Source organism: Neoarius graeffei, chromosome 16 (assembly GCF_027579695.1).
Source record: "Neoarius graeffei isolate fNeoGra1 chromosome 16, fNeoGra1.pri, whole genome shotgun sequence".
NCBI lineage: Eukaryota > Metazoa > Chordata > Actinopteri > Siluriformes > Ariidae > Neoarius > Neoarius graeffei.
In genome coordinates, this window is record NC_083584.1 from 29,374,377 (window position 1) to 29,400,037 (window position 25,661).

At 42.9% G+C, this 25,661-nt stretch overlaps 1 protein-coding gene across 1 annotated transcript in view; it reads right to left on the reverse strand.

The window, feature by feature from the left end:
* Positions 1 to 27: 27 nt before the first annotated feature.
* Positions 28 to 25,661, reverse strand: part of zgc:85777 (uncharacterized protein LOC405871 homolog) — a 93,521-nt gene continuing 67,887 nt past the window's right edge. Inside the window, exons 3-9 of the mRNA XM_060942752.1 lie at positions 10,331 to 10,460; positions 9,479 to 9,585; positions 8,831 to 8,998; positions 6,120 to 6,293; positions 5,515 to 5,676; positions 1,802 to 1,952; positions 28 to 668 (exon numbers count right to left, since the gene is read on the reverse strand). Coding sequence (XP_060798735.1) covers positions 578 to 668; positions 1,802 to 1,952; positions 5,515 to 5,676; positions 6,120 to 6,293; positions 8,831 to 8,998; positions 9,479 to 9,585; positions 10,331 to 10,460 — 983 coding nt within the window. The 3' untranslated portion in view covers positions 28 to 577. The remainder of the gene's footprint in view (positions 669 to 1,801; positions 1,953 to 5,514; positions 5,677 to 6,119; positions 6,294 to 8,830; positions 8,999 to 9,478; positions 9,586 to 10,330; positions 10,461 to 25,661) is intronic.

Consider the following 25,661-nt stretch of genomic DNA (forward strand, 5'->3'; position numbering starts at 1 on the left):
ATGTTTTATGTAAGGACTACAAACGCATTAATGCATGATATTTTATTCAGCAAGATCAGTTACCAGTGCACCAATTCTGTATATACTTCTGGCTACAAACAAGCAAATGCACAACATTGCATACTGATTTGTAAAAATTAGTTCCTGAAATGAAAGTGCTCAGGTACCAAATTGGATTTCCACTTCAAAAAAATTAGTGGTTAAAAGAAACATGAATAGGATCGCACTTTAAGCTCCACTCCAAATGGTTTTCAGTCCTGTAGATTCTGTATAGAGAATTTTCCCCCTCAGAATAGGTTTCAGGTAAAACCACTTTAAGAACGGGCTAGCAATTATAGCTTTCTATTCAAATAATCTTTTTTCCTTTTTTTTTAAAGGCAACCCCTTCAAACTACTCAGTTTAGATAAGTACAAGGTTCTCATATAGACCAGCTTTCCATTACCTGTTAAGGCAGGAGGTGATGTAATCTTTTATTAATTAAACCTGCTTCATTAAAATGAATTATGAAGTAGGTTTTGAGTTCAAACTAAGTTAAGAAAGCTTTGTTTGCACCAAGACAGAAATTACACAGTGGTGTTATTTCCTGGGCAGGGTGTCCATGTACTTGCAAATGATCGAGAGCATAACTTCATCTGCTCCTCCACCTATTGACATCAGTCTGGAGTCCCTGGTGACGAGATTTAAAAAAAAAAAAAAGGCCATTATTCTGAGACATTAATTCATTCTTTAAGTAATGAAGCATTAGAAACCACAGTCTTTAAAATTCAAGGTCAAAGCAAGTTGTATTTTATTGTTGCCTTCATGAGCCACATCACTAGGTGTCACTGTAGCGCAATAAATATTAAAGGGGACCTCAAGTCATTTTTAAACTTGCTTTATTTCTTTGTGTTATTCAATTACGTTTTCGGTTTTATTAACCTTATATCGTGACTCGTATTGGCATATATTACACTTATCGGCCTTTTTGATTTTTAGCCATGTTGAATGTAGTCTACAGCAGGCGTCGCTTATCCGCGTGATCTTCACGAGGCTTGTGCAAGACTTCAAACGTGAAGTGTCAGTGCCGCCATTTTTGAAAACTGTTTACACAGCGGCTATATGGCCATATCATTCCAATTTAGATTAATTTCGAGATTTGCCAGCTTCATCAGTGATGATTATTCCATACGACTACGAACCAACGTGTAGTAGAGAAGAGTTGGAAAGACGACAGGATAAGGACTAGTCCATCGCGCTGGCATTTACGTCATTACTGTCGCACAATTAAAACGAGCCAGATCAGGCAGCTGGTGGGTTTTCAAAATAATAAATACATATTATACTAAGCGCATTTCCCAAATAATCCTCACTAAGGTTTTGGACAGCACTACAAAACGGCGTCCACACTATACAGTGCCCTATATAGTGAGTAGGGAGCGATTTCGGACACGGGGAAAACTTCCGGCTTGATTACGTCAGCATTCGAAGGAGGGCGCGCGTGTCTTTTGACAATGTTGGCAGACGTCGGTCACTTTGATTTCCGCTGTACGTTTTACTTCCGTCCTACGATGTCTCGCACAGGTCTCAGCGAATCTCGTTTACGGCCATTGCTTTGACATATGGACTGATGTATTACATAGCGTATTTCAAACACTCATAACTTGCTATAGCAGTGACAAAACAGCTGTCAGAAATGCGTTCCTATATTTAATAAAATGAGAAATAGAATTTATGATAAATTTGCCTTCAGGTCCTCTTTAATAACAGACTAAAGGTAAAGACTCTGAGGAGCTGGATTCAAAGAGACAGCAGGGGACTGACCTGTAGAACCTGCTGACAAGGACATCACTGGTGAAGCCCATCCCTCCCCAGTACTGCAAACAGCTGTCTCCTAACTCGCGTGCCAGACGACCTGCCTTCAGCTTTGCCATGCTTGCCAACTTTGTCACATCATTGCCCTTAATGTACAGCGCTGAGGAGGAAAAAAAAATAGTTGGATGGTGACTTTATTTTACTGTGTTATATCTAGACACCTGACTGTAAATTCATGGCAGTATTTGCTGGTGCTGGTCTTCTTTTCACATTATGTCCACAGCCAATGAAATATATATATTGAAGCACAGTATTTGAACTTCGCTAGATATATTTTTGTTTTAAGGCCAGACTTTGTTAGCTCAGCAAACTTGATTCTGCGAGTACTATTTTGAGAACTGAGCAAATTTACAGTAAAAGTGCAAAAGAAAGAACTGACTTAAAGGGCAACTCCAGCATGTTTCATGAAATGTGTGGGGTTTTTTCGATCAATCAAATTTTATTTATATAGCCCTTTACAATAACCAAAAGGTATCCAAAGTGCTTTACATCAAAGCCATAAAACAGAACACAAAAACACAGGTTTTGACTCCGGAAGGTGCCACCGTGCTGCAGATTACCAAAAGCCTTTCAAAAGTACATGAAATAAAACAGACGAAACGAAGCACCCCTCAAAAACAAGACTCCCCTAGTCAGGATTGTATGCCAATCTAAAAAAGTAGGTCTTCAACTTTGATTTAAAAAGGCCGGGATCAATAGTGGTGTGAATGTCTGGGAGCAGCGACAGCAAAAGAACGATCACCCCACTGTTTATATCTCGACCTTGGAACTTCTAACAGAAGCTGACCCGAAGAACGCAGGGCCCTACCATGATCACGAATAGTTCAAATCTCAGACAAGTAGATGAACAAAACAAAACATGATCTTGTACAAAAGCTTATTTTTTATATATATATATATATATATATATATATATATATATTGTAAGATGCTAGCTGGATCAGCGTACATGGAGAGGCACAACCAAGTGGCTGGGATAGTATACAGGAACATCTGCAACCAGTATGGAATAGAAGTACCCAAGTCCCAATGGGCCATACCACAGAAGGTGGCTGAGAACAACAGGGCCAAGGTTCTGTGGGACTTCAGCTTCCAGACTGACAAACAGATCCTGGCTAACCAACCGGACATAGTGGTGGTGGACAAAGAGCAGAAGAGGGTGGTGATGATAGATGTGGCGATCCCAGCTGACGCCAACATCAAGAAGAAGGAACATGAGAAACTTGAGAAGTATCAAGGGTTGAAAGAGCAGCTGGAACGGATGTGGAAGGTCAAGGGTTGCGTGGTCCCAGTGGTAGTGGGGGCACTTGGGGCAGTAACCCCCAAACTGGGAGAGTGGCTCCAGCAAATCCCAGGAACAACATCTGAAGCCTCAGTCCAGAAGAGTGCAGTACTAGGAACATCGAAGATACTGCGCAGAACCCTCAAACTCCCAGGCCTCTGGTAGAGGACCCGAGCTTGAGGATGACATGGATACCCCCCCCGGGGGTGAGAAGGAGATTTTTTATATAATTTTTTTTTTCCCTGACCTTGAACAAAAGTAATGTTCCATTACTGGCATATTTTACAAGTTCAGGTTTTTGGCCTGATAAAAATGATTTATTTCATTCCTGTGCTGTCAAAATCCATCTTTCTGCTGCTCGAACAGAAATAACCACACATCTATCAAACACTAGCGCGAGAGTAAAAATCAGGCCTCATACATGTATAGTTTTAGAGGTCCGATACGGATGGGAGGTTTACTGTTCGGCTGTAAATGTGAGACGGGAGAAAAAAGTGGCAGATTTTTCAAATCCTGTTTCTACTGCAGTAGTGAAGAGCTGCAAACACAACTGAAGATCCTTTTTAACAGCTTTCAAACCCTGCTGATTTCTGACTTGACTTTGTTCATTTTTTATTTCACTTTGGCATTGAGGAAAATTATAAAATGAAGCTGTATTCTTTAATTATTGTGCGAGTCAAGCTTTTCAATTTAGGGTGATAGGGACGTCATTTATTAATTGGAGAGCAGAGCTTCATTTCCTTGCTCTTTCCTGATGAGTGTAAATACAGTATATAAAAAAGTTATTGGACTGTGATAATTTGATATAGTGGTAATGGGTGCTTAGTATAAGGTTTATTAGCCTGACAATACGGATGACTGTTTTCCACATGTCGGGTTTAAAGGAACAGTCCACCGTACTTCCATAATGAAATATGCTCTTATCTGAATTGAGACGAGCTGCTCCGTACCTCTCCGAGCTTTGCGCGACCTCCCAGTCAGTCAGACGCAGTCAGACGCGCTGTCACTCCTGTTAGCAATGTAGCTAGGCTCAGTATGGCCAATGGTATTTTTTGGTGCTGTAGTTAGATGCGACCAAACTCTTCCACGTTTTTCCTGTTTACATAGGTTTATATGACCAGTGATATGAAACAAGTTCAGTTACACAAATTGAAACGTGGCGATTTTCTATGCTATGGAAAGTCCGCACTATAATGACAGGAGTACTAACACCTTCTGCGCGCTTCGGCAGCGCATTGATATCTGAGCTCCGTATCACTGCGCTGCCGAAGCGCGCAGAAGGTGTTAGTACGCCTGTCATTATAGTGCGGACTTTCCATAGCATAGAAAAACGCGGAAGAGTTTGGTTGCATCTAACTACAGCCCCAAAAAATACCATTGGCCATACTGAGCCTAGCTACATTGCTAACAGGAGTGACAGCGCGTCTGACTGACTGGGAGGTCGCGCAAAGCTCAGAGAGGTACGGAGCAGCTCGTCTAAATTCAGATAAGAGCATATTTCATTACGGAAGTACGGTGGACTGTTCCTTTAAAACGAGCATTGATTAAAGTAGCTCGCGTTAAAGCTAGACGGCCTTTCGATATCATAAAATCGGTGAAATTTTGTTCCCTCTGCAATTTGGTCGTTGTGATGTATGTTTATTTCTGTAATATCTTTAAAAAATGGGTCATTCTGTGGCTGGGAAGTTATTTAATTTGAGGGGATTCCCTAAAAAATAATGTGCATGAAATCGCTCGCTTCGTGCAGACAGAGGCAGGTTTACTTTGACTGTGCACTGACAGTCCCATCATTCTGTCGCTAAACGAACAGCTGATCACACCAAGGTGCTCGCTAACCACCGATATTTATTAGTTTGGTCCTGCGTTTCCTTCGCAACATAACGTCTTTTCTTCTCGTTTTCCATTACTGTAGTCGGTCTTTCACGTTTCGTTCGCGTCCTCCATTTTTCTCTCCGGTTTCAAATTTGTATCCCACAATGCCTTGCGTGAACGGGGAAAGCCCACCATGTGACGCATTACATCGTATCTTGAATTGGGTCATGGTGAAGCAAGAAAAAATAGCAGAGAATTTAGGGCCATGTGGCCCTAAATTCATTAATTGTTCTATTTTAAAAGTGTAATAAAATTGTAAGTCTGTGATTCAAATTCAGCCGCTTTCAGTCCACTAAACAAAAATAATTGGGTGTCAGGGAAAATTCTTTTTATGACCTAAACTTGAACAATCTGAAAGGCAGTCTACCTTTAAATTAGCATTTATTAAAGTACAAAAAAAAAAAACCCTGAGAAAACACTGACGTGACAGACAACCCCAGCCTGTGCTATAGAACAGTTAAAGACAACATGGAGTGCTTTACATGTTTAGGTTGATGAGTCGTCTCACCTGTGCAACGATACAGCAGAGAGCGCAGGAGCTCGATCTCAGTCTGCAGCTCTGCTAACCTGAAGTGCACTACTTGGTGATGCAACACTGGCTGCTGGAAAATCTTCCTCTGCCGAGTGTAGTTAATCGTCTCCTGCACCACTTTCTCCATCATCGTTAGAACTTTATTTTACAAACAGGAACAGTGAAAAGTATCAGTGGTGTAATAATGGGAAAAAGATGGGCTTGAAATAATTTAGATCCCAGACAGGCAGGAGTACATGTGCTACTGACCTCAAGGGAAGTCAAGTGTTGAAGCCAAAGTACTAAAACTTTCCACCTCAACATGATGATGACTGTTCCCTACATAAGCGGTCAGTAATTTTGAAAACGGTTTGTCATGGAGGAAGTTGAACTCAAAAGGGAAACACGTTTTCAAATTAGATCGTCACTTTATGAAGTTCAGCTTAAGAAATGATGTTCCTTACATTTTATAAGCAGCACTGCCGTCATTCATATGATGTCAGGATGACACAGGCAGTGAATCATACAAAGACAAAATACTCTCACTATGGGTGAGTAAATGGTTCTGGGCAGGATACATGGGAAATGCCACTTGCACTTACTATTGGCCACACCCCAAAGGCGCTCTTCCTGGAATTGCAACATCTGGTACGTGAAGCCCATTCCCTCTTCACCTATGACGTTTTTACATGGTACCCGAACATCTTCGAATAACACCTCCACCGTGTCTGAGGACCTCATGCCCAGCTTATCAATTTTACGGGCAATATGAATTCCTGTAACACATCAGTCACAGGGTCAAGCTCAGGCGCCATCACAACAGGAGTCAGTGATCATACGTTATTGAATGAAGAGCCGACATTTTCCTAACAATTACATTACACTACACTACTGTTCAAAAGTTTGGGGTCACCCAGACAATTTTGTGTTTTCCATGAAAAGTCACACTTTTATTTACCACCATAAGTTGTAAAATGAATAGAAAATATAGTTTTCTGGCCATTTTGAGCATTTAATCGACCCCACAAATGTGATGCTCCACAAACTCAATCTGCTCAAAGGAAGGTCAGTTTTATAGCTTCTCTAAAGAGCTCAACTGTTTTCAGCTGTGCTAACATGATTGTACAAGGGTTTTCTAATCATCCATTAGCCTTCTGAGGCAATGAGCAAACACATTGTACCATTAGAACACTGGAGTGAGAGTTGCTGGAAATGGGCCTCTATAGAGAGCGTGCACGTGACGTCACGAGGTCACGTGATATTTGTTTATTTGCCATCTTGGACGGCATGGCCGCGCATAGAACCCGTTCTAATTATCAAGCGTGTGGGAGTAGATCTTTCGAGAATGGTTAGATCTTGTTCAGCATTTGGTTGTACCAATAGACAGGGCCAAAAGGAGGGCCTGTCATTTTATAGATTCCCCGCAGACGAGGAGAGACGCGCAAAATGGGTGTCCGCTGTGCGAAGAGAAAACTGGTAGCCCAGTTCTACCAGCCGAATTTGTAGTGAACACTTCATAGCAGGTAGGTGTAATCTTCTAATACATTTATATCTGATATTGAATAATAATTCTGCACAGATAAAGATAGCAGTGATTTGTGATATTTTTTTTCAGACAAAAACATACATATTTACAACCCTGTCATTATCTGGAACTGAGTTTAGATTTCGAACATTCTTACGATAAAACGTCCTGCATAGTCTCTTTATGATAAACGTCTTAATGCCACTTACCCGTGAGGTTATCAAGTAGACATTCTTCTTCGGAACCTTCCAGAGGTATAGACCCTTTTCAGTCACGTGACCTTCGTAAACGCGACCACCATTTTGGACATGTAGCGGACTTCGGCTCAAATTGGTTTGAATGCGAGGAAGGCGACAAACGGAGAACATACAAGAAAAAGGAGCGAGATGCAGAAAACACCTTCGCTATCCAGCGACGTAGGGCATTTACAGGGCGAGCAGAGGGAGAGGTATTTTCAAAAATTGAGGTTAGCAGGCTTAGAGAGCTACGTTTACCATCACACTGCCCTGGCGCTGTGTACAGTTTACCTTCTATGGTTTGTGCACTCACTATTTGCCATTACTTTCTCCAACCGTTGTTACAGGGAACGGCCTGGATTTAAGAGACAAATACATGTTCCTCTTGTTTTGAACACTTATTTGTAGGCAGTGCTTAATTTGTAAAGTGGGAGGTCCCGGAGCGCAGAGGATGAGCGGCTCCAGTGCGGAAAAAAGAGGGGGGGAGGGGGGCGCGGCGCTGCGCTTCTGGGCATGTTTTGTAATAACACTGCAAATTAAGTTCATCTGCAGATATTTTGTGGATGTTGTTTCATGAGAGAAATCACCAACAAGACAGATATCAAAATCAGACATTAACACTAAACGTGGCCGTTCCTCAATGCTGGCTGTGGTAAACTACTGGTAGTACATGTCCAAAATGGCGGCCGCGTTTGTCGTGACGTCACGTGAAAAGGGTCCATAGTTGAGATATCCATCCCGCAACAAAATATTTATAAGCTTCCAGGCTCTTGTAAGCTTTGAGGGCTTTGCCAGTGTAACACAATTCACGATTAACAAGAAAATTGTAAATGTCGTGGTAGGCCAGATCGGGCAAATCGCCGGCACCGCAGCTCTGAATTTCCCTGAACAAGGATTGCGGCAAGTTGTACGGATCTGCAATCCCCAACCTGGAACACTTTTCCACGTAACGCTGCCTCACGTCACCTTGAAGATGCTGAACAAACTTGGACAAGTTATCGCGCGATGTAGATGGGGTATTTTCCGAATTTTCTTGGGGATTACTCCCTGGATCCATTATGCTCGCGCAAGGTAAACAATCCTGAAGCCGTCCAATATGGCGGAGTAAACACAGACGGGTCACATGACTGCACATCCTCTATACACCTATGTAGATATTGCACCAAAAACCAGACATTTAGTAGAATTTAGCTAGAATAGTCATTTACTATATTAGCAATGTATAGAGTGGATTTCTGATTAGTTTAAAGTGATCTTCATTGAAAAGAACAGTGCTTTTCTTTCAAAAATAAGGACATTTCAAAGTGACCCCAAACTTTTGAACTGTAGTGTATATTACAGGCATTTAGCAGATGCTCTTATCCAGAGCAGCATACAACACACCCGGAGCAGTAGGGGATTAGGTGCCTTGCTCAGGGGCACTTCAGCCATTCCTGCTGGTCCAGAGAATCAAACCGGTGACCTTTTGGTCCCAAAGCTGCTTCTCTAACCATTAGGTCATGGCTTCCCATTCGGAGGACGAACAGCTTCCTGGTTTTGCATACGCTCTTACCAGGCAAGTTCATGGGTAGGCAGATGAGGGATTTGTTCCTGTGTGGTAGCCCATCACTTGTATTGGCCAAGAGGCACATCCAGTCTGCTTGCGTTCCAGTGGTGGTCCACATCTTTCCCCCGTTAATGACGAGCTCGTCTCCTTTACGCACAGCCTTCGTCTTTATACCTGCAACACAACAGAGTTTCTTTTTTCAGTCTGCATCCTCAAACAATACTGTTCAAAGTCCATATCAGATTCTTAGAGGAAATCCTTTCCAGTTCGGAAAGTCAGGTTACTGGAAACACAAACGCCTAGAAGTTTTGCTTTTAAGGTGTTTTGAATGGTGTTTTGTTCAAGGAAAACATTAGGGGAACTCTGGGAATTCCTACCATCTAGTTTTGCCTCGAGTGCTCATGAAAAAAAGGTTCTCTCACTAGTACGTTCTGTGGATGACTAACCTTTCTAGTGTCGTAAAAAGGCTCTGAAATGAAAGGAAACTCTTGAAGTTTTAATTGTTCCCTGAGAAATACAGGAAAAAAAAAACAAACAAACATATTTTCTTGCCTAAAATGTTATTTCCCCCACTTTAATCAAGTTCGTGTCTCATGAAAGTTCATCTTAATCCCGTCTTGTATTTTTCCTTGGGGGGGAGAGAAACGTACTTACTTGCAACATCAGAGCCGGCACCGACTTCGCTCACTCCCAGGCACGCCACTTTGTCTCCCATTATGGATGGAAGCAAGAACTCTTTTTTCAGCTCTGCAGATCCAAATCTACAGTGGCAGTGAGTTCAGTTACACACCTCATAGCAATAATTACACGTTATTCAATATTTGGCACAATTTGCTCCTTTCATTACTGCAAGCAAAAACCTCATGAGATGGTGATGAAAAACCTTTGCATAACAAATTGATATTTTCATAAAAGAAAATTAATTTACAAAAGATATTGCCTCGACAGCTTGCACCAAAGCGACACAGAAGAGTACAGAAAAATCAAAGCTAAAAATAAAAACTGAGTCCAGGATGTGCAAGTGGAACTTTCAATTACTGTTATGGACCCTACTAAGAGGGCGGCACGGTGGTGTAGTGGTTAGCGCTGTCGCCTCACAGCAAGAAGGTCTGGGTTCGAGCCCAGCGGCCGACAGGGGCCTTTCTGTGTGGAGTTTGCATGTTCTCCCCGTGTCCGCGTGGGTTTCCTCCGGGTGCTCCAGTTTCCCCCACAGTCCAAAGACATGCAGGTTAGGTTAACTGGTGACTCTAAATTGACCGTAGGTGTGAATGTGAGTGTGAATGGTTGTCTGTGTCAGCCCTGTGATGACCTGGCGACTTGTCCAGGGTGTAGCCCGCCTTTCGCCCATAGTCAGCTGGGATAGGCTCCAGTTTGCCTGTGACCCTGTACAGGATAAGCAGCTACAGATAATGGATGGATGGACCCTACTAAGACCCCAGCTGATAGATATTTCAGGAAATGGATTTATTTTATGCGTCATATTTAAGAGAAAGTATTCAAAGTTACCTAGCCAGTGCAGGAGTTGCCATATCAGTCTGCACACCGATGGCCATGGGAATGCCTCCACAATTGATGTTGCCCAGCTCCTCTGCCACAGCCACACTGTAGCTGAAGTCCAACCCCAGACCTCCATATTCTGTCAACATCAAACCACCACAAATAACTGTTTTTCAACTGCATTCCCCTCCATTTCTGTTGATCTAACGTGCTTCTTTATTCTGTTTATTCTAAATGCCCTTACAATTGAGTAATTACTTTTCACATATTATTTCAGACTAGTATGTCATGTTTAAGAAGCTAAACATCTAGAGATAAAGGCTAGATTCCCAAAGGTCAAAAAGCTACTGGGGGGGGTGTCATGTGGCAGTTTGGAAAAGTTATCATCCAGGAGCACGTGAACTGGTTGCCCACTTCCAAAATGATTAGCCTTGAACAACATGTGAGTAAATGTGAAACTAGCCAGATACTGGCGGTAGCTTTTACTACTGGACGATGATTCCTTGTGTTTATCACAGACTAAGAAAATTAAACTTATTTCATGAACATTACTTGGTCAATAAAATAATTTCTACCACAGTGCTCTGGTATTCTCTAATCTGATTGGTCAGAAGATGTTATTATTGTATAACAGCAGCTCTGACAGTAGTTCCAGCTGCAAAGCAAGTCACAGGTTTATATTAATGCACTCGTTTGAATGTTTATCATCATTACTATATCTATTACTATAGAAATTTGCAGCGACTTAGTGAAGGTTATTGACATGTCGTACATGTGTGACAGCCTGAAAAAGCCCTTCACATGGTGAAATTTTCTATTTTTTGAAAATCACAGACTTTCCTGAACTCAATTTTCACGTTTGAATATACCTCAGTCACAAGTAAAAGTTCAAACATTTTAAAATCTATTTACCCCAAAGGTGAAAATAGAGAAATGTACTGTACATTTACAGGGTCCAGTTACACTCCTCTGAGATACACCAGTGCATTTATTATCTATTGAGATAATTTGCACTTAAAATATTTTATTTACACACACACACACACACACGTACATATATAGTGGAGGAAATAATTATTTGATCCCTTGCTGATTTTGTAAGTTTGCCCACTGGCAAAGATATGAACAGTCTATAATTTTAAGGGTAGGTTTATTTTTACAGTGAGAGAACATCAAAAAGAAAATCCAGAAAATCAAATTTTATAAAATATATAAATTGATTTGGGGCGGCACGGTGGTGTAGTGGTTAGCGCTGTCGCCTCACAGCAAGAAGGTCCGGGTTCGAGCCCCGGGGCCGGCAAGGGCCTTTCTGTGCGGAGTTTGCATGTTCTCCCCGTGTCCGCGTGGGTTTCCTCCGGGTGCTCCGGTTTCCCCCACAGTCCAAAGACATGCAGGTTAGGTTAACTGGTGACTCTAAATTGACCGTAGGTGTGAATGTGAGTGTGAATGGTTGTCTGTGTCTATGTGTCAGCCCTGTGATGACCTGGCGACTTGTCCAGGGTGTACCCCGCCTTTCGCCCGTAGTCAGCTGGGATAGGCTCCAGCTTGCCTGCGACCCTGTAGAAGGATAAAGCGGTTAGAGATAATGAGATAAATTGATTTGCATTTCATTGAGTGAAATAAGTATTTGATCCCCTACCAACCATCAAGAGTTCTGGCTCCCACAGACCAGTTAGACACTCCTAATCAATTCGTTACCTGCATTAAAGACAGCTGTCTTAAATTGACACCTGTATAAAAGACACCTGTCCACAGAATCAATCAATCAATCAAACAAACTCCAACCTCTCCAACATGGGCAAGACCAAAGAGCTGTCTAAGGATGTCAGGGACAAGATTGTAGAGCTGCACAAGGCTGGACTGGGCTACAACACCATAAGCAAGAAGCGGGGTGAGAAGGAGACAACTGTTGGTGCAATAGTTCTAAAATGGAAGAAATACAAAATGACCATCAATCGACCTCGGTCTGGGGCTCCACGCAAGATCTCACCTCGTGGGGTACCAAGGATCACGAGAAAGATGAGGGATCAGCCTAGAACTACACGGGAGGAGCTTGTGAATGATCTTAAGGCAGCTGGGACCACAGTCACCAAGAAAACCATTGGTAACACATTACGCCGTAATGGATTAAAATCCTGCAGTGCCCGCAAGGTCCCCCTGCTCAAGAAGGCACATGTGCAGGCCCGTCTGAAGTTTGCCAATGAACACCTGAATGATTCTGAGAGTGATTAGGAGAAGGTGCTGTGGTCAGATGAGACCAAAATCGAGCTCTTTGGCATTAACTCAACTCACCGTGTTTGGAGGAAGAAAAATGCTGACTATGACCCGAAGAACACCATCCCCACTGTCAAGCATGGAGGTGGAAACATTATGCTTTGGCGGTGTTTCTCTGCTAAGGGCACAGGACTACTTCACCGCATCAATGGAACAATGGACACGGCCATGTACTGTAAAATCCTGAGTGACAACCTCCTTCCCTCTGCCAGGACACTGAAAATGGGTCGTGGATGGGTCTTCCAGCACGACAATGACCCAAAACATACACCCAAGGCAACAAAGGAGTGGCTCAAGAAGAAGCACATTAAGGTCATGGAGTGGCCTAGCCAGTCTCCAGACCTTAATTCCATAGAAAACCTATGGAGGGAGCTGAAGCTCCGAGTTGCAAAGCGACAGCCTCAAAACCTTAATGATCTAGAGATGATCTGCAAAGAGGAGTGGACCAAAATTCCTCCTGACATGTGCACAAACCTGGTCATCAACTACAAGAAACGTCTGACCGCTGTGCTTGCCAACAAGGGTTTTGCCACCAAATACTAAGTCTTGTTTGCTAGAGGGTTCAAATACTTACTTCACTCAAAGAAATGCAAATCAGTTTATATCTTTTATATGAAGTTATTTTCTGGATTTTCTTTTTGATGTTTTGTCTCTCTCAGTTAAAATAAACCTACCATTAAAATAATGTTCATTTCTTTGTCAGTGGACAAACTTACAAAATCAGCAAGGGATCAAATAATTATTTCCTCCACTGTGTGTGTATAACACACACACACACACACACACACACACACACACACTTATTCCATGAAATCAAGTCATACATGAGCTGATAGCTGACAAGGCACGTAGTGCCGAGTTGGCTGTCAGCCAAGTACGATGAGATTGAGTGGAATAACTGCTTTATTCTATCCACATTCGCTGGATTTTGAGAAATGGAGCATTTTTCATGTAATTTTTTTGCAAATTAGATAAATAAAAACTTCATACAAAACATCTAACAAAATCATTTCCACTTAGAATGTTAACAAACCAGTGAAATGATAGTAGCAATGTCTGAAAAATGCTATAATAATAATAATTCTTGAAAAAAAAAAGATATGTTCTTACCATCAAATACTTTCCTTCCATATTTTGTTGCTTTTTTTTGTATTTTTTTAGGGTTTTGTTTTCGAGTCAAGTTTTTATTTCGTTCTCGGTTGCTTCAGCAACACGCTCCGCCATTTTGTTTTTCCTTACTCACGGTATAGGAGCTGATGTCCTACAACCCCGATTCCAAAAAAGTTGGGACAAAGTACAAATTGTAAATAAAAACGGAATGCAATAATTTACAAATCTCAAAAACTGATCTTGTATTCACAATAGAACATAGACAACATATCAAATGTCGAAAGTGAGACATTTTGAAATATTTCATGCCAAATATTGGCACATTTGAAATTTCATGACAGCAACACATCTCAAAAAAGTTGTGACAGGGGCAATAAGAGGCTGGAAAAGTTAAAGGTACAAAAAAGGAACAGCTGGAGGACCAAATTGCAACTCAATAGGTCAATTGGCAATAGGTCATTAACATGACTGGGTAGAAAAAGAGCATCTTGGAGTGGCAGCGGCTCTCAGAAGTAAAGATGGGAAGAGGATCACCAATCCCCCTAATTCTGCACCGACAAATAGTGGAGCAATATCAGAAAGGAGTTCGACAGTGTAAAATTGCAAAGAGTTTGAACATATCATCTACAGTGCATAATATCATCAAAAGATTCAGAGAATCTGGAAGAATCTCTGTGCGCAAGGGTCAAGGCCGGAAAACCGTACTGGGTGCCCGTGATCTTCGGGCCCTTAGACGGCACTGCATCACATATAGGCATGCTTCTGTATTGGAAATCACAAAATGGGCTCAGGAATATTTCCAGAGAACATTATCTGTGAACACAATTCACTGTGCCATCCGCCGTTGCCAGCTAAAACTCTATAGTTCAAAGAAGAAGCCGTATCTAAACATGATCCAGAAGCGCAGACATCTTCTCTGGGCCAAGGCTCATTTAAAATGGACTGTGGCAAAGTGGAAAACTGTTCTGTGGTCAGACGAATCAAAATTTGAAGTTCTTTATGGAAATCAGGGACGCCGTGTCATTCGGACTAAAAAGGAGAAGGACGACCCGAGTTGTTATCAGCACTCAGTTCAGAAGCCTGCATCTCTGATGGTATGGGGTTGCATTAGTGCATGTGGCATGGGCAGTTTACACATCTGGAAAGACACCATCAATGCTGAAAGGTATATCCAGGTTCTAGAGCAACATATGCTCCCATCCAGACGACGTCTCTTTCAGGGAAGACCTTGCATTTTCCAACGTGACAATGCCAAACCACATGCTGCATCAATTACAGCATCATGGCTGCGTAGAAGAAGGGTCCGGGTACTGAACTGGCCAGCCTGCAGTCCAGATCTTTCACCCATAGAAAACATTTGGCGCATCATAAAACGGAAGAGACGACAAAAAAGACCTAAGACAGTTGAGCAACTAGAATCCTACATTAGACAAGAATGGGTTAACATTCCTATCCCTAAACTTGAGCAACTTGTCTCCTCAGTCCCCAGACGTTTACAGACTGTTGTAAAGAGAAAAGGGGATGTCTCACAGTGGTAAACATGGCCTTGTCCCAACTTTTTTGAGATGTGTTGTTGTCATGAAATTTAAAATCACCTAATTTTTCTCTTTAAATGATACACTTTCTCAGTTTAAACATTTGATATGTCATCTATGTTCTATTCTGAATAAAATATGGAATTTTGAAACTTCCACATCATTGCATTCTATTTTTATTTACAATTTGTACTTTGTCCCAACTTTTTTGGAATCGGGGTTGTAGTAGTAGCGTAGCCAATCAGAGCACACATCGTGTGTGTGTGTGTGTGTGTGTGTGTGTGTGTGTGTGTGTGTGTGTGTGTGTGTATATATATAAGCAAAAAACTGACCATGAACACTAGGTTTATGTTTACATCTTTATAGGTGGGTGGATGGGTTTAAAAAGTTTACTGAAAAAAATGTTTATATATATGTATATACACACACACAGTGGGGCAAAAATGTATTTAGTCAGCCACCAATTGTGCAAGTTCTCCCACTTAAAAAGATGAGAGAGGCCTGTAATTTTCATCATAGGTACACTTCAACTATGAGAGACAGAATGGGGGAAAGAATCCAGGAAATCACATTGTAGGATTTTTAATGAATTAATTGGTAAATTCCTCAGTAAAATAAGTATTTGGTCACCTACAAACAAGCAAGATTTCTGGCTCTCACAGACCTGTAACTACTTCTTTAAGAGGCTCCTCTGTCCTCCACTCGTTACCTGGATTAATGGCACCTGTTTGAACTCGTTATGAGTATAAAAGACACCTGTCCACAACCTCAAACAGTCACACTCCAAACTCCACTATGGCCAAGACCAAAGAGCTGTCAAAGGACACCAGAAACACAATTGTAGACCTGCACCAGGCTGAGAAGACTGAATCTGCAATAGGTAAGCAGCTTGGTGTGAAGAAATCAACTGTGGGAGCAATTATTAGAAAATGGAAGACATACAAGACCACTGATAATCTCCCTCAATCTGGGGCTCCACACAAGATCTCACCCCATGGGGTCAAAATGATCACAAGAACGGTGAGCAAAAATCCCAGAACCACATGCGGGGACCTAGTGAATGACCTGCAGAGAGCTGGGACCAAAGTAACAAAGGCTACCATCAGTAACACACTACGCCGCCAGGGACTCAAATCCTGCAGTGCCAGACGTATCCCCCTGCTTAAGCCAGTACATGTCCAGGCCCGTCTGAAGTTTGCTAGAGAGCATTTGGATGTTCCAGAAGAGGATTGGGAGAATGTCATATGGTCAGATGAAACCAAAATAGAACTTTTTGGTAAAAACTCAACTTGTCGTGTTTGGAGGAGAAAGAATGCTGAGTTGCATCCAGAGAACACCATACCTACTGTGAAGCATGGGGGTGGAAACATCATGCTTTGGGGCTGTTTTTCTGCAAAGGGACCAAGATGACTGATCCGTGTAAAGGAAAGAATGAATGGGGCCATGTATAATGAGATTTTGAGTGAAAACCTCCTTCCATCAGCAAGGGCATTGAAGATGAAACCTGGCTGGGTCTTTCAGCATGACAATGATCCCAAACACACCGCCCGGGCAACGAAGGAGTGGCTTCGTAAGAAGCATTTCAAGGTCCTGGAGTGGCCTAGCCAGTCTCCAGATCTCAACCCCATAGAAAATCTTCGGAGGGAGTTGAAAGTCCGTGTTGCCCAGCAACAGCCCCAAAACATCACTGCTCTAGAGGAGATCTGCATGGAGGAATGGGCCAAAATACCAGCAACAGTGTGTGAAAACCTTGTGAAGACTTACAGAAAACGTTTGACCTCTGTCATTGCCAACAAAGGGTATATAACAAAGTATTGAGATTAACTTTTGTTATTGACCAAATACTTATTTTCCACCATAATTTGCAAATAAATTCTTTAAAAATCAGACAATGTGATTTCCTGGATTCTTTCCCCCCATTCTGTCTCTCATAGTTGAAGTGTACCTATGATGAAAATTACAGGCCTCTCTCATCTTTTTAAGTGGGAGAACTTGCACAGTTGGTGACTGACTGACTAAATACTTTTTTGCCCCACCGTATATATCCTGATTTTTTTTTTTTGTCCTTCTTTCTGCTTGCCAGGATTCCACAGTGGGGTCAGATGGGTTTTCTCTGGCTGCCACACAGTGATTACTGAGATTGATGCTTGAAACTAACCATACTATCTAGTGAGTGAAGCACACTTTAGTTACGCAACATTACAAATGGAAAGCTCTGAAATATCAGACCACATAATGCAAATAATCTAAAAGCTAAAAACACTACTAAAAAAACATTTCACCTTATCTGAGAGCAAATCACCCATTACACTGTCTCAGGAATGTGTTGTATGTACTGCATAAGCAAGCACATTATACACAATTCTACAATATTTCCTTTAGCAGTGCACGTCATGTTTTCCTAGTGTGCTTAGAAGAGGAGCGTCTGGCTTTGGCAGAGGAAAGTGAAAGCAGAGGAAACAGATCCAGCTGTAGAAACATAAGACTATTGTAATAATGAAGCCTAAAACAGCAGACAAATAAGAGGAAGAGAGCATTGGCTTTAGTACATTTAAACAAAGCATCCAGGCAGATAACATTCAGTTTCCTGATATAAACAGCCACTGAGGCCTGAATCTCATGGGGTCAACTGTTACAAAGACCATGAAGAATGTGATACGCTTCAGTCAATGTTAACTGTCAGGTTTTTATTGTGTACTTCATGATCATGGCTCTAATTATGACTGATCACAAGCTGTTTTATATCTATACTTGGGAGAGTATGATTAAATCAAAGAGCAGTCTTAATATCTCTAGTTTTCCAAAATGAACAGCAGTGTTGAAGCTGTTCGAGAGAGGCTTCAAAGTAACTCGTCCTACAATGATGATTACGTTTAGCGCAGTTCACAAAAACAAGGCTCGGATCATTTTGCCACCAAAATTGTAATAAAAAGGTGCATTATCTGTAATTCATATTGCGCAACCAGTTTCAACACATTCCACCAAACTCGATAGAAACATTCTTTAAAAACAAAAACACAAGTTCAGCCGCCAAGTTAAGCAAACACCCATGTCAGTTAAGCAACTGCCAAATATTTCACAAGTTAAAATAAGATTTATAGAAGCAAGGAGGAGAGGTCACTGATGTGGTGCCCGACCGTGTCAGTGATCCAGCTCACACTCTTTCCTCTTCGTGAGCGATTGTAGCACTAGGGATATTATTCTTCACTGCAAAGAGATTTTTCATATCAACACCAATCAGGATTTCACTCATCTGTAGAAATTAACAACAAGCTTTGAAAAGTCCCTGAACAGGAAGGTCATGTATCCTGGATGACTGTATCCTCAGGTTTGTTTCAATGTAGGTCCTTTTCAAATGTAATAGATTTTCATGAGGTAAGATTTAGAGCTGTGCAATATATCGTATTTTTATCGCGATATCGATATTGGTGTCAAACGATATCAAAATTCATAATATCGATATGAAACGATTTTTTGTCATTTGTCGAAAGGGACGTGCACAATATTTCTACAATGGCAATAAAACAACAATAACATTGACGTGACAGTAAGGTAAAACGAACCCTTCTGTCCCCTAAGGCACACCATAGCCTTGCATACGTCATCCATTCTACTCCCGCGATATCTCCGCAACAGTAAAAAATCAATTCTTCTGTTTTCATACGTGTCGGGTGATTTGATATATTGATTTGTTAATATGTTGTTTGATTTGCTTGCTAATAGTTATAATAATACAATTAACATATTTACGTCATATTTTTGGATGTGGGACTGGGTAATGTAAAAATGGCATCTACGGAAGAAAACAAGCACAACAATATTAGCACATATCCAGCTTGCTAGCTGTGTTAGATGTGTTAAACCGTGTGGATTTAAGTGGAATAATTGCGAGTCGTCCTGTGGTCAAGGCAGCGTTTTAAGGTAAGGCAATTTGGTTATTAATGTTGCCCGCCGCGGCATGTTTACTTGGGTTCATTTGATTTTGACTTGTGCATCTGCAGCTAGCATCATGCTTTGAAGTAGGTTCTGCTAAGGACGGGTTTATTGCGCGATGTAGACGGACTCAGATGTAATTACATTGTTTTTAAAATTCCGTGCGCTTAAAACGGTGTCCCCCTGCTAATCATGTAGCCCTAATCATGTGTTGCTTTTACTTTTCTTAATGGCGAGTGAAATATCTCTGCAAATGGTATTTCAATGCTGACATGCCAAAAAGATAGCGGAGTCCACATTTGGAAGATGAAGGAAGAGAAGCCTGATGCTTGAAAATAGATCGCTTAATCCACAACGCATATCTGTATTTGAGACATAACCTGCAACTAGTGGGGATGTTTTGGAATGACTGTGCATAGGGTGTTTTTGGCCACAGAACACTAACCCACAGTAGTAGGAGGACTACTGGGTTCGTGGATTTTGTCTGTTGACTGAGCGAAGCATGGTGTTTGCCTTGTGCCATTTGACGTAGCATCTAGCCGCAGTGCCACCTACACTTTCAGGGAATGTTTACATGCCGCTGAGCTATTTTCATGTATGTTAATTCTTAAGGACTTGTCTCTATATTGTGCGTGTTCACACACGGACTGGCCATCGGGAGTAGCGGGAGTTTTGCCGGTGGTTCAGTGTGGGCCGGCGGAGAAAAAAACAAAACAGTTGCGCGCTGGCCTTTAATATGATAAGCAATGTTAACAGTTTCTTTAAGAAACTGTTAACATTGTTTATTACAGTTGCGCGCTGGCCTTTAATATGATAAGCAATGTTAACAGTTTCTTAAAGAAACTGTTAACATTGCTTATCATATTAAAGGCCAGCGCGCAACTTTTTTTTTTTTTTTTTTCTCCGCCGGCCCACAAACTCCCGCTACTCCCAATGGCCAGTCCGTGTGTGTGCGTGTTTTAATGTTGGTGTCTTAACAACACACAAGCTTACGTTGTAGTGTGTGTGTGTGTGTGTGAGAGAGAGATTTTATCCTTGGCTGGCTACGAGCCAGTGTGGACGTTACGCAGTAATCACTGGTAATACCAGCGCTGGCTCCAAACTCTGTGATCGGAAATGTTGAGTGAGGAGAACGTGAGCCTTGTGCAGGCGATAGGACCTATGCAAAGTACGCGCTTGCACAGTAAATAGTTTAAGTAAAAGGCGTTTCAGGGTACAACGGGAAGGGTTGACAGGTAGCCTATGAGGCCTGTATTATAAAAATGTGGCCCGGTGCCTCAGGTGTTGATGATCAGGGCTTTAAAAAAAGGTGTATAAATATCGTTTTAAAAATCGCGATATCGATATTTACTGAAAAAATCGTGATATTGATTTTTTCCAATATCGAGCAGCCCTAGTAAGATTAATACATGATTCAGTTCCAAGATCTTAAGGTTCTATCTGGCCTCGAGAAGGTCAAAACCGGAAACCGTGTGGCAACAGTGCAATACATAAAATCATGCAGATACAGGGCAAGAGTTTCATATCAACTACCAGAAGGGAAGAAATGTGATCTCAGTAACTTTGACTGTGGCATGGGTGTTTGTGTCAGATGGGCTGATTCCACAGAATCATGTGAAAAAACAAAAGGCATCCAATAACCAGCAGTTCTGTGGATGGAAACACCTTACGAGAGGCCAGAGGAGAACGGCTGACAGGAAGGCTACAGTAACTCAAACAACCACTCTATACAAATGTGGTAAGCAGGAAAGCATCTCAGAATACACAACAACAGGAATCTGAGGCTACAGTGGGCACACGGTCACTGAAACTGGACAGCTGAAGATTAGAAAAACATCACCTGATCTTAAAAATCTTGATTTCTATGGCTACAGAATCCATGAACCCAACCTGCCTTGTATCAAGAGTTCAGACTGGTGGTGGTGGTGTAACGGTGTGGGGAATGTTTTCTTGGAATGCAATGGACCATTTATTATTAAGTGTGTAAATGCCACAGCCTAGAGCCCTGCACTCCCGCGGGAGTCCCGTGGGACTCGCGGGACCCACCGCAAAGCAGTGCGGCGCGGGACAAATTTTGAAAGCTCATTGCGGGCGGGACCGGAAGTGCACATATGCAGGCGCGGGCGGGAGCACACATATGCAGGCGCGGGTGGGAGCGGTGATAAGCTGCAGTCCCGCTAACTAAAAACGTGTTTTAAACAGGTTACACAGTGACGGTAGGCTTGACTCAATGCTATCCCAGAAATCCTTCCTGTAATATGCAAATTTGGCTGTCCAATCAGAAGCGGCCAAATTTGCACATTACAGGAAGGATTTCTGGGATAGCATTGAGTCAAGCCTACCGTCACTGTGTAACCTGTCTCTCTGATTAGAGTTGTAGACTAACTCAAGCAGTAAATCACTTCACTCATGGTACAAAGCAAGCCCATTCACTTTTTTATGCTGATCAGAGAATTACAATGGTTTCTCATGTGACAAAAATGTGCGATTCACGATTAAATATTTTAATCGCTTGACAGCACTAATTATTATTATTAGAGACACTACATGCTGAATTCAGAAACAAAGTAAATAATAACAAATGTGAACGTGAGCTGTAGATATTTATGCTCAAATCCACTCAAAGTAGGGGGCGGGGCACCATCACGCTGTGTCAAGACAAGAACTTTCCTGAGAAATAACGCGAACATCTGCATCATGCGGGATTTGCGGGCGGGAGCGGGACTGAAAAATCATAATTCTTTGCGGGCGCGGGCGGGACTGCACAATGCGGGCGCGGGCAGGAGCGGGACTGAAAAATCCGACCCGTGCAGACCTCTACCACAGCCTATTTGACTATTATTGCTGACCATGTGCATCCCTTTATGGCCACAATTTAGCCATCTTATAACGGCTACTTCCACCATGATAAAGCACAACTCACTCTGGTTCCATGAAAACGACACCAAGTTCAGTGTAACCTCCTCATAAACTTTGGGATGCAATATACTGTAACAGGGGTGACACAGCATGAATGTTCTGGGTGTTTTGTGTCTTGATGTTAGTAATACAAACTCACGAATCAAGATAGAAAGAAAGAAAAAAAACAGCTTGCCATGTCAGAGAAACTGTAAAGTGGAAAGTCATTTGTCATGATGTCTCCTGTGATGGGAAACTGCTATAATAGAAACTTAATCAACACCTTTTGACTATTCGTGGGTGGGTTTCCCAAAAGCATCACAGCACAAAGATCAATGTTAAATGGTAGAGCAAGCAGTACAATGAACACTCTCTCTCCTAGTTAAGACACTCTTAGTGTTAAGAGGCTTTTGGGAATCCCACCACAGATCTGACAATTCAACAGTGCTGGGGTATAAATTATGATTTTAAAGTGCAGTTGTTGCCAAAAAGTAATGAGAAATCTTTGAGTTTCACAGGTTTTTTAAAATGAATCTTCTGAAAGTGTGGAACTTAAGCCAAGAAAATCAGAAGTCTTAATGAGGAGTAAAGGTCGAGAATGTTAAAAAAACAAAACAAAAACAACAACAACTGAGCTTTCAGTTCATTTTTACTGTATTTCTAACAAAATGTGATTTATCTCTCTCAGGGATAACAAGAATATTTAACAGTTATTCCATGAAATCGAGTCGTACATGAGCTGATACCCGACAAGACGCGTACCGTAGCACCGAGTTGGCTATAGGCTGTGTACAACAAGATTGAGTGGAATAACTGTTTTAGTCTATCCACATTCACTGGATTTTGAGAAACAGAGCATTTTTATTTATTTTTGCAAATTCGATAAATAAAAACTTTATACAAAGCGTCCGACAAAACAATTTCTGATTAGAATGTCAACAAACGGGCAAAATGACAGTAGCAATTTGTGAAAAATGCGATAATAATCCTTGACATAAAAAAAAAATAGGTACTCAATGGGTGCATGTGGCTGCTGCTTATAAATAAAACTCTTTTCTGATCCCATGTCCATACAGTAAATATAGCATATATATTTACTCTATGAGGCAGTAGCTACAATGACACGTAATCCAAAAATTAACAATAAAAAAAAAAATAAATAAAAATTAAAAAAATCACAGAAGTAAAATATACCAAGTGTCTGTACTTTATATTATTCTACTCTTACAGTTCTATTTCATGCCTCCTGACCGCCAGAGGCGGCACAGCCTGTGGATGATATCCTTCGCGTAGCGCAAGTCGAGACTTATACCAACAAAGAAGTCGCGATGACGTACCTCATGCATAAGAGGCACTGCAGCACGTCATTCGTCCTCTTATTCTTCTCGCGCTTGATTCGAGCATCCCAAGTTAATTATCGGATTACCGGAATCCTGTACGGCGGTTCCCCCGTGAAGGAATTTATATTCTAAAGAAAAAAAATAAAAAAGAAGGAAAGGAACAAGAAAGGTAAGCACACGGAGGCTTTTCCCGTGATCAGAAGTGCACGGTGGTTCACCCCGTGTTCACCCCCGCACACACACACTCGCATCCCCGCGGTGGTTTTCCCCGTTTTGTTGACAAGTGTGGTGTATTCCCTAGTTAGCACGGTGGCTCTCCCCATGACTGACTAGCTAGCTAGCCAACTCGTTAGCCCTGTCACTCGTATTAGCATTGTGTATTCGGTGTTTGATCTACATTATTATTGCGTCGTGTGTTAGTTTGGGTTCGCGTTAGTTGCGCTATGATGGATGTCCTTTCCCTCACATGCAAAACGTGCTTTGCACCACTTGCATCTGAGGACGGTCATTTAGAATGCCCGTCTTGTCTAGGCACCGCTCACCTTCGTTCAGCTTTGACGAACCCTTGCCCAAGCTGTGCCGTCCTACCGCTCACGGTAAGAGAGGCCAGACTTACCGAGTTATTGGCCAAAAGTGACGCGCTGCTCTCGACAACCGAGCATATTGCCGCAGGTGCCCACAAAGCCGTAAAACGCGGCAGCACAGGCCTTCAGGCTGCGCAGCCAGCCAAGAAGAAGGCGAAATCGCACTCCACTTCTGTGCTCAACAAACGGGTGGACGATCTCTCCTCGGCTGTAAGCCGAATAGAGACGTTACTGCTTCAGTTCCAACCCCCTCAGGCAAACATGCAGACCATGCCACCAGCAGGTGGTACCCTGGCTACTGCTCCCACCCTGCCTACCCGAGAGGAGCCAGACGTGGAGGACGATACACTCTCCACTGCCGCCACTGACTCTCTCTTTAATCCAGTGGAAGACGATTCCCTTGAGCTGCCTGGCTCTCCTCGCTCGGGCATTTCCTCTGACGATGCCCCCTCCAGCGTTTTTTCCGACAAAAATGGGGATGGCAGGACTCTCGGCCCCCAATCCTTGCTGGCCGCAATTACTGCGGCGCTAGTACAACGTGGGCTACAGCCGCTGCAATCTAACGCTGGTGTGAGCGCCTACTTCAGGCAGCCCTCGGTGGACGCCTCCTCCATCATCCCAAAATGTGACGTCTTTGTGGACAAGTTCCAGACGGCGTTTAAAACTGCAGCTGCACGTTCCCACCCCACCTCTGTGGCACGCGCTATGAGTAACATGGCTGATGCAGGCCTGTTTGGATTGGATACAATGCCAGCAGTGGATCCCTGTGTGGCGTCTCTGGTGGTCTCCCCAGACAAGGCAGTACGTCCCCAGGTACGCTGTCCAAGCAAGGCCTGTAGGCGCACAGACGATGATCTTGTTCGAGCCTACAATCATGCGGCGCACATCGGAAGGATCGACAATACGATTTCTCACCTTCTTCTGGCCGCGCAGTCTTCCCTGCTGAAGGCAGACTCAGATCCGGCTGTACGTGAGGCAATTGAAGCCACCCTACAGGGCGTGGGCTTCATGACCCAGGAGTTAGGGCGTCTGATGGCGGTATTAGTGCGCGCTCGCCGCCAGGTCTGGCTTTCGCAAACGCCGCTCCCGGACGCGTGCAGAGCCACCCTACGGGAGCTGCCCCTCATACCTGGCCAACTGTTCGGGCCAGCCGCTAAGGACGCTCTGGAACGCCGCGCCCTAGTTTCGGAAACACGGAAACAGCAGGTGGGCTTATCACAGGTGACTCGCTTCCGAGCACCGCAGCCCCCAGCACTACGGCGGGAATTCTCATCCCCCCAGCGCGCGACACCTCAACGGCAAAGGGAGAACAGACATGCCCCCAGGGGCTCTGCACCCTTTCGCCGCCAGGCATATCCCATGCCCCGCTCCACCCCCACTAACAGTGGAGCGAAGCCCAATCGCACTCCCCGCTGAAGGCCCCGGGCCGACGGTTGGACTGTACACAGAGACTCAACTGGCCGCATGGGCCAGAATCGTTCGCGACCCATGGGTTCTAAAAACAGTGTCAGAGGGTTACAGACTGCAGTTCAGACGTCGGCCCCCTCCAAAGGCCCGTCTCAGGCCCACAATTGTAAAAAGTTCAACAAGATCTCTGGTTCTCCAGTCGGAGATAACCGTTCTTCTGCAGAAAGGGGCCATAGAGGAAGTAGAGTGTTCTCCTACT